Below are 9,476 nucleotides of genomic sequence, written 5' to 3'. Positions count from 1 at the left end.
TGGGATTTCCGCATGCATCCTAGAGTCGTGACACCGCAGCCTTCTGGTTTTCTATTCTATTGAGTTTCCGAGGCGTGGATGTAAGCTGTATTATGCTGCATCCCGACTCCAACCGCATCCTGCAATCGCCTGATCACCCCAGCCCACGTACAGTGCGGAGTGTCGCGGGTGACATCATAGCCCAGTCGGCGCCAACAGGGTATGACGTCACGGGCTGCTGCCGTCAGCTGGGAGCGGTCGTGGCGCCATCTCACCGGCGCATACCGCCGTGCTGAGAAGCCACCGCAGGGCGCCGCATGATAAGATAGCACGCCGCGCGATTGTGGCATGCGGCCGTGCGAGCGGGGATGGGTACCGGGGGTGTGGGGGACGGTCACCTCGTACAAAGACCAGGACCCGAGGCCTGATGCGTGATGTCTGGCGACCAGATGGAAAGGACGCTGGACTAATAGACTGCGCGTGGGCCCTGCGGTGGTGTGAGCAAGCCGTCGTAGGCCCTGAGGGGGGGGGGGGTCGGGGTTCGAAGCGGTGTGGTCGCGGTAGGGACTCCCGTACCATAAGTCCATTCGATGTCTCGGCGTGAATTCAGAAGCCGGCTGTGTTTGTAAAACCTCAGAGGCGCTCCGATCACATCATTGAGGCGACGTTGACGGTGTCTGGAAGGTAAAACAGCCGCTGAAACATGTCTCAACCCTGGTGAGCTGTAGCCACCGCTAGCCCCGCACTCGCCACCCTCAGCTGGTGCTGAGTTATACGGGGGGGGGGGGGGGGCGGGTGCCGAGATGTCCCGCCCGACCCCGACCTGTCTTCCTCCCTCTGATCAGCTGGGGCGGGTGCTGAGGTGTCCGCCCGACCCCTGGCCTGGCTCTCTCCTCCTCCTCAGCTGGGGTGGGTGCTGTGGCCTGCCTCCCTCCTTCTCCTCAGCTCGTACTGCCAGCGGGGCGGCGGCTCCATTCATTGAGCGTGCCAATCCGACAACGCCCCGGCCTGGGCGGGGCCGCGTCGGGCTGCGGTGCCGACGCACGCGCGCCATAGGGCTCCAGCCACCACCGACGGCTGCGCCCTCCGGCGGGGCATGTGTGAACAACGCCGGCCGATGTTTGTCCAGTGATGACCAACGAAAATGCAAATGGCCGCAGACTAAATATTTAGGCGTCGAGCCAAAACATGTAACTATCATGAAACTGCTGGGATAACTAATTATGGATTGAATGTTCCGTAATCATGACCCGGAAACGGACCTCAAAGCAATTATGCAATGTTGCTCAAGTATTGGAAGGTACATGCTGAATAGGCACCATTAACGACGTGCTTCTGCTAAAAGTCTCAACGGATAGGAATTGTATGTGATAAAGCATTCCGTTACGCATGTTCATTACCCGCCACCCCGCACCCCTCGCCTTCGCTTCTAGACACCGACTCGTGATCTAGTTCGCTGGCATATTCCGTCACGATGGCCGGCAGCTGGGGCGTCACCTCTGTTTCCGAGTCGAGCCGCCACCGGACGGCCAGGTCTCGGTGCGGCATTTCTGGGCGGCCGCACCGGAGCGGCCACCGTCGTACTACCGCGTCCCTGCCCCGCCGTCCGGCGCGGTCCACCCGGGAGAAAGTCGGCAGCGGCGGCCAGCCTGCACCGGCCCCCGGTCACGGACAGCCCCTCCCCCCCCCCCCCCGCCTCATCGGCAGGCGGCGCACGTGCCGCCCCCGACCCGTCCGCGGCCGACAGTGCACGCGCACGTGCCGAATGAAGGCGGACGGGTCCAGGGCGGCCCACTTCGGCGGCCACGGGCAACCCAACGCTGGTCTGTAGCCTGCATGCTGGTTTAGGTTTTGTGGGTGATGAAGATAAGCCCAGTCGCTTCATCGGCTTGGACACTGGTAGTGTCGTCTCCTTGCCCTGCCGTCTTTGTTTTGAGTCGTTTAGCCGTTGAGGTCTTGGCCACTCACATTAAATTAAATAAATTACCACAGCAACGCTGTCCCGACTTTTTAAATAATCTCCGTCCAAATCGGCCAGCAAATGCAACCCTTCCCCACAAATCGTAATGTAATATTTCAATATGACCTGGTTGGCGGCTGTGCTAGGGCAGGGTGTGCCGTCCGACCAGAGATGCCGCCACTTGGCATAGGCCTGAAGGGTGAGGGAACGGGCCCAGCCCAGGGCCGCACCGGTCCCGACGGGGGGCGAGGGAGGGGAGGGGAGGGGCGAGGCGGAGGGGCGTAGGCCCAATGGTCTCAATCTGGGTCAAGTTGAAGTGACACGCGATACTCTACACAAATTCAAAGCTCATAGAAGAAATAGGTCATTTGCCGTTTGATTTTGACCGGAGCTGTCTGAAAAGAAAGTGGACGGAGCCTGTGGTTTTGTTGAGGCCAGTCCTTCTATCCAGGACGATCTAGTCAAAGGCTTATGGTGTTTTCCTTTTCCCATTAATCAAGCCTTATTTTTGTCAAAAGCATGCACGGATTCACAGCAAAAAGGGGCAGCATATCATGCATATACGATAACGTTCGCCCACCAACGTCCGTTCACTTCGGCGTCTATCCCCCAATGAAACGGTAGTGCAGAGCTTGCGGGCGCCGCCTGTGTACGGTAATGTTGGCAGTTGCGCACCCCTTCTTGGACCACGCCACCTGTCGATCCAGGTCCGCGGTGTTGCGCGAAGGCTTCAGTAAGCGATTGCGACAGCCAGCCAGGAGGAAGGTGGCGTAGGTCCCCGCGTTTCAAGGAGGACCCCGTCTAGCGGGTGAGGTGTTGTCCAAGGTTCCTGTTCTGGGATCGGCCTGTGTGGAGTCGCAACCGTCATTCGACAGACCCAGAGGTCTCATAGCAGGCGTCTTTAGATGCTGATCTCGGCGGTGACGTCTCTGCCGAGCGCCTCGGCGGAGACGCATGACCTCAAGAACGCCGCCCAGCCGGCTGTGATGCCAACCAGCTGGACAGGTGTGACCGCGGCGATGTTTTGTTTTGTGCTGCGCGGCAGCTAGCCATAACAAGCTAAAGGCAAGCATCAGAATTATTTCTGAACATTCGCCCATCACATGGTTATGCTGCGCCAAGCCAAGCCTTGCCTCAGCCTCGTGCATCGAGTGCCTCGATTCTCCGCAGTTCGCTTCATTAGCATACACATCTGAGCAGGGAGCAGCCCAATGGACCAGGAAATGCTGCTGGCGTTGACCACCGTTGCATTGAAAGAACCGTTAAAAGACCATTATCCCACGGCCCCCTTTTCCATTTGCTACACCCTGTTCGCGTGTGAACGTTGTATTCCTATGTGTTGTGCCGCGTGGAGACCCGATACGTGGACTTGGCGGGACCCCCCCCCCCCCCCCCTGGCAGTCAGGGTCGTCTCCGTTCACCTGCCAGAGGCTGGTCTGAGCGCTCCACTGAACAGACCCCGTCCTTGTCCGAACAGACCCCGTCCTTCCGAACATAGCCCACTCCCCCCAATGCCCAGTCAACTCCGGCCCACTCGGAGCTTGCCCGCCGCTGCCCGAGCTCAGCGCGTCCCTGCCCGGGGCCGCCCCGCCCCCGGTGCCCCGGTCGGGCCGGTTGCAGCGGCGCCGGCGGCTGCCGCCAGCGAGCCGGCCGCCGACGCCGCGCGGCCGGCCGGCCGGCTCGCTGTCGCGCCCCGTGGCTCGAGCCGGGCGGACGGTGCGCGGCGCGTCTCCTGCCAGCGGGCGGTCCGAGTGGACGTGTTGTGGCCGGTCGGCCGTCGCGCCCGGCAGGAGCAGCGCCAGGTGAGTGGGCGGCACCGAGCCGGGACTGGGTGCGCGCCCCCCGGCGCTCGGCTACTGAAGTGATTTCCTTGCCGCCGGAGCGGCCAGTGATTGAACAGCTTTGTTTCATTATGTGCTGACGAATCGGCTGTCGCGCCATGATGGATGCAGACCTGAGACCGCACAGAAGTCAGCCGCGCTGGTGCAGTGGGCAGGCGCGGTGATTGGTCTCTGTTCGCTGCCGGAGGGCGGCGATAGCAAGCCTCCGACGGTTTCACTTTTGATCAAGCGGTGCGAAATATGCGACACGGGGTTTCCACCATCCGCTTTCTAGAACAGCGCGCTACTTGGCAGGGTCCACCGGGTACACATTACTCTTGCTCGTCGATGTTGGACGGGGAGAAATCGGCGCATGGTCGTTCAATTGCAGGGGACGGCTGGGGCGTCGCGCAAGCCAGTCTGCCCGCCGCCGTCGCGCTCGCCCGGCCTTGGGGCCAATCACGAAGGTGACGACCAAGTGGCCGCCGCTGCCGAAAGTGTTCACGTGACACTGGCGGCTGGCTCTCGGGAGCCTGGCCGGAGAACCGGCCGCGCCGGCCGCCACCGGCCAAGGTCGCCAGGTCCTGCTGCCGGCGCTGCGGCGGCCGCCGGGCCGCGGACGGGGGCCGGCCGCGCGCCAGGCTGCGCTCGAGGTCTCGGACGCTCCCGGGCAGGCGCGCCGGGCCGGACGGTGCTCGGCGCAGATCGTGCCGGCGCAGGGCCGCGGTCGGGGCGTGACACTGCGCTTCAGATGCGCTTCGGCTTGTGGCGCTAACCGGCTGGCTTAGCGAAACCGGTCCAGGATTGACCACAGGACGTTCCCCCACTCCGACCGGACGGTAGGATGAGTGCGTGCGTACGAGTGCATGAACTCTGTGGCTTTAATGTGGATGGGGCATGTAACGTGTCATACCTGGACGACAGACAAATATTGCAGTAGGATGCACACGGAGATTGCGTGATTGCTGAATGTTCGCCTTTAGTTGTGGTGGCCACAACCGAAGTGCATGGTGTTGTCCATTGCCGGGTTTGCCACTGATATTTGAAGGATTTTGTGAAGCATTGCTGCCGCCTACGGACCCACCACGGGCGAGTTAACCGTGCAAAATCGAGTTCCATCACCGACACCGCAGGAGTCCTACCTCCCCCCTCCCTCCTTCCCCGTCCCGTCCGGAAATCGGTCCTTGTCACCTCCCACATTCTTGTCGGCGAGCGATGCCTCTGATCGTTGGAGCCGGCTTGCCCTCCGCCCCGGGGCGGCTGTTCGGAGACGACGGCTGCAACCCGCCGTCACTATTGTTTGCGATTTCACCGCCGGTCCAGAGGGCCCGGCACAATGGCCAACGGTGGGGCGCGTCTGGCTGCGCGCGTGCGTGCCCGCCGAGGCGGCCCCGGGTCCGCCCGGCGGGTCACGCGCGTCCTCCCTCGGGGCGTGTCGGGGTCAGCTGGCCGGCGGTGCCTCGGCCCAGTCTCCAACCGTCGGCCAGCCTGAGCGGGCGCCTCGTTCCGCCGCCGCCGCCGCCGCCGCCGGCACAGGTAGGAGTCGGCCGGCGTTGCTCGGAGCGCCGAAGCAGGCGGGAATTTCCGCCGACCCGTCGACCCGCCACCGAGTCCCACCGTCGACCCGCCGCCGCGCTCGAGCGGGCCGAGCGGGGCGGTGCACTGCCGGTGCGCTGCTCACGTGCCGTTGCGCCACGCTGGCCCCAGCAGCGGCCGTTTTTGTCGGCCGCTCGCGGCGGCGCGGCCGGCCACGCGAAGTGCCGATTCCTCCGACCGGCGACTGGTCGGGACGGGCCCTCATTAGGTGCGGGCTGGTGGTATGTCGGGGTCGGGGTTCACGCCTGTCCGCCGGCGGCGGCCCGGCGCGGCTGGTCCGCCGGCTTGCGGGCTACGGGTGGGGATAGCGTTTGGCGCGGTCAGGAGGTCTTCCTGTTGCATGATGCATTGCAGAGGGAGGGGGGGGGGGGCCGCCGCCAAGAGGCGTTTGCGTCAGGTGTGCCGCAAGCCAGCCGCGCGGCACGGTGTGTGGTAAGCCGTGACCCAGCCTGGGACACGTTCTGTACAGATCGTGGAGGCCGAACTTAGATGCGGATGCCGCTGGTGCGAGTAGTCTTTCTGGAGGTAGCCTTGTTAGCTTTTTCACTGTTTTGCTATGCTTTATTAGCTTGCGCTTTTACGTAAAGCGCCGTGTGATGCATTATGAAAGAAGCCGTAGGAAGATGTATTCCAGCGCTTGCACAGCCGTATTGTTGGTAACGTTTAGCCGCATATCTGCAGAACCAACAGAGCGAATCTTTTAAACACTAGTTACGACCATAGAGCTGGTGGCGTTGTAGAGGCGTATCGAAACATGTGCAGGTTTTATTTTAAGCGCGATGTGTTCATGCGTGAATTACTGCTCAGAGAGCGTTATGAAGCATGCTAGTGCTGCTGATACTTAAAGCTACGATGCGCAGTGTGTGGAGCGTGCATGACTCGATTTACGCTGGCTCGCACCCAGAGTGGACCAGCGGCCGGCGGCAGCGCGTGTTCTCCTCGAGGCTCCTCGAACTCTGCCCGCCCCGCTAAGTGCCCCCACGCACAGATAGTGCGCTTCCGTGCCGAGGTGGCGTTTATCTCGGCGGCCCTCAGCGGTGACATGCGTGCCGCACACGACCCTCGCTGCGCCGGGAGGCCCCCAGCTGGGTCATGATCTCATCTGTGATAGCGCCGGCCTCCTCACCGCTATCGTGCCGCCCCGTGATCCCTGGCTTGGCAATGCCATGCGCCCCCGCGGCAGATACGTGTGCGCACGTGCCGTGTTCATTGCGCCGGCACAGGAAGTGCTGCTTCGTCAGGTAGGATTGGCCAGATAACACGGCGCGGTTACGTTGCCGCTCTTCGGTCGCTCAAAGGGCTGAAGTCTGTATAATTCTGAATAGGTTTGGCTCTGGTCGGCCCAATCTGATCAGGTGTGTTACAAGTACCGCTACAAGTGGCCTCCAGGATCAGAGACAGGGCCGGAGAACAAGGTCCGTAAAAATCTAGAGCACTGTTACGACCATGAAATGCCGCGCTGTCCGGCGCAATTAGCCGGCCTACGTCAGTACAGGGCTAGGGGCTGGAGCGGGACCAAGACTACGGTCTCCCGGCTGTTGGTCCCTTTCAGCTTGTCTAGGTCTGCTCCTCCCTGATGACGGCTAACGTCATCCTTGTCAGAAAAGTTCACCAAAAATTAAGCCGCGACAAACCAGTTCTACATGCAACTCGGCCATTTCCATTTCTACGGTCGGTGTTCTTGAGACAGGCCTCGCCACCCAGAGAGCTTGACACCGAGGGTAGTGGACAGGTCAGCGAGCGCGTGGCTCGGCTGTCGCGGCTGGTGGCGCGGCCGGCGGGGCTGCCGGCACCGGACCGGACCGGACCAGCCGCCATGGTGGCCGGCGGGACCGGCCGTCATGGTGCCGGCCGCGGAGCCGGCCCCGCCGCCGGCCGGGCCGGCCGCGCCCGGTCGGCTGACGTCAGGGCCGCCTCCGCGGCCGGCGGCCGTCCGGATGTCCGTGTGGCGGCGCACGGCCGCCCGCCGCCGGGCCGGACCCCGCCGGCCCCGTCGGGGCGGGGTCCCGGGTCAGCCCGGTCCCGGATCCCGGCCGCCGCCGCCGGCCGCCTGTCAGGCAGCGTGGTGCCAGCAGGCGCAGCCGGCGATCTGTTGCGTAGGCATGTTCGTTTCTTCTGTGTGGCGAGTGTGACTAGGGAATATGGGCGCAGAAGTGAAGCGGCGGGATCTGCCACGCGCTGCACGGTTGTAGACGCTGCTAGAAATGCGATATGCATAGAGCTGTGGAATACTGCTGCCTGATTATTGTCGATTCATATCATAAACACTCCGTGTTTCACACGCGCACATTGCACCTGCAATATGCCACACCTGATAAGTATGAATGATGCGATTCCCGAAAGCGTTAACAAATCCTAGCAAGGGCAATGGTGACGTCAGCCGCTGCCAAACGGCTTCCGACCGCATGTCAGGCGACATCCACGAATTCACGTGGGGAATCTCCCTGTGAAGTATCTGCACCGGTGACAAGGTGTGTTACACGATACCCGTCCGGTGCCGTGGCCACTGCCACGAGTGACCCCTGAGGGTCGGCTGGCAGCACCTGCACCTGCGCTGCGTCACAGCTCTGCCGGCCGGCTAACGGAGTCGGTCTGTTGCAGTGAACGTGGACGAGCGGCTGCGGCCGAGCTGCTGCCTAGCCGACTACAAGCTGCAGGAGGTGACTGTGGTGCCGCGCAACAGTCGAACAAACACGGTGAGTTCAGCCCGCTGACCTCGTCTGGCTCGACACGCCCTGACCTGACCTAGTATTGTCTGACCTAGCATTGTCTGACCTAGCATTGTCTGACCTTATATTGTCTGACCTGGCACTGTCTGCCCTGGCACTACCAGATCTGATACTACCTGATTTGTCTGTGCCTGGTCTGTTACTGTCTGACCCGTCACTGTCTGACCCGTCACTGCCTGACCCGTCACTGCCTGACCTGGCGCTGCCTGACCTGGCACTGCTAGACCTGATCTGGTCCGGCCTGGCATCAGCGCGTGACTTATGACTTGCAGTATTCCTTAAACAGATAGGACGGAAGTGCTCTCGCATGCCTATGCTTGCATCGCGTATGTGCAGTGTGATACGGCCATCAGCCTGCATGGCGCGCTGGTGACAAGACGAGAGGGCTCGTTCCTGTTAACATTTTCAAGTGCCGTGGTCTCTTAAAGCGGTTTAATGGCGCAGTGGAGATCGGGAAAGGCGGAGTATTAGCCGCAGCTGGCCACGAGCCAAATCTTAACCGGCTGACTGGTTCTAGGTGCTGTCGTCGGCCGACATTCTAGCAATGCAGAAAAAGACGGACGGAAAGCGGAAGATCTTCGCCATCTTTGGCAAGAAAAGCAAGCCGGTGAGTCAGTTTTCCGGGGAATGGCGCCGCGCCGGACAGCTGGGCCGGGCCGTCACGTCCCGGGCGGACGGCGCGGCAGTGGTGAGAGCTGCCAGCTTTAGGGAAGGGGGGAGGGCATACCGACAGGCGCCAGGCCAGGGTCGGCTCGAAAACGCGGCATGTGTGGTGCGATGAAGCTTGAGTCGGCCTGGTGAATGCCTCGCACTTGGAGATGTGAGGGGTGTGTAAGGTGGGCTTGACGCTCGCCGGCAGTTTTATGTGATTCGATGTTGGCCTTTGAAAGATAGTCGTTTTATGGGAAATCCTCTGCCCTAAGTATGTGCTCAGTGCGGCTTTACGACTTAAGTTCTGCGTCGTCTCCATCAGGCTGCCACGAGCCTGCCATGGTCAAAAGTGCGCAGTAAATGCTGCTTGCCGAGGCGCATTCCGCGAGCTCCAGCCCGGCTGCCTCGCGTGGCATCCACGCCCACACGAAACCCACGCGGCGCTGCACGCTCCTCGCGCCGCGCTCGTGCAGCGCGGCCGCCTTCTGCCCCGTCGCTCACCGGCCAGGCGGCGCGGCGGGGCGAGTCGCCCGGTGCTGGACCGGTCGGGTGACGCGCTGCGGGGCGTTGGGAACGGCGTGGCACGCACCTCTCCTCCCGCCGCGCGATAAGACTGCGCCGTCGCGCTATCGGCATCGCCGAGTGGCGGCGCCGGAGGACGCTCTCGGCTTCGAGTGGCGAGTGGCCGGCGCTCGGCCGCGCGCGAATGAGGACGCGCCGACCGGACGGCTCCCGGCCGTC

At 62.6% G+C, this 9,476-nt stretch overlaps 1 protein-coding gene across 1 annotated transcript in view; it reads left to right on the top strand.

Moving 5' to 3' along the window:
- Positions 1 to 3,727: 3,727 nt before the first annotated feature.
- Positions 3,728 to 9,476, top strand: part of LOC119096479 (calphotin) — a 31,470-nt gene continuing 25,721 nt past the window's right edge. Inside the window, exons 1-3 of the mRNA XM_037219395.1 lie at positions 3,728 to 3,741; positions 7,957 to 8,051; positions 8,602 to 8,691. Coding sequence (XP_037075290.1) covers positions 8,629 to 8,691 — 63 coding nt within the window. The 5' untranslated portion in view covers positions 3,728 to 3,741; positions 7,957 to 8,051; positions 8,602 to 8,628. The remainder of the gene's footprint in view (positions 3,742 to 7,956; positions 8,052 to 8,601; positions 8,692 to 9,476) is intronic.

The sequence above is a fragment of the Pollicipes pollicipes genome, unplaced genomic scaffold (assembly GCF_011947565.3).
Source record: "Pollicipes pollicipes isolate AB1234 unplaced genomic scaffold, Ppol_2.1 Scaffold_4295;HRSCAF=5057_pilon_pilon_pilon, whole genome shotgun sequence".
Lineage (NCBI taxonomy): Eukaryota > Metazoa > Arthropoda > Thecostraca > Pollicipedomorpha > Pollicipedidae > Pollicipes > Pollicipes pollicipes.
Note: the sequence above shows the minus strand (reverse complement) of the source record. Positions and strands in the feature narration are given on the sequence as shown.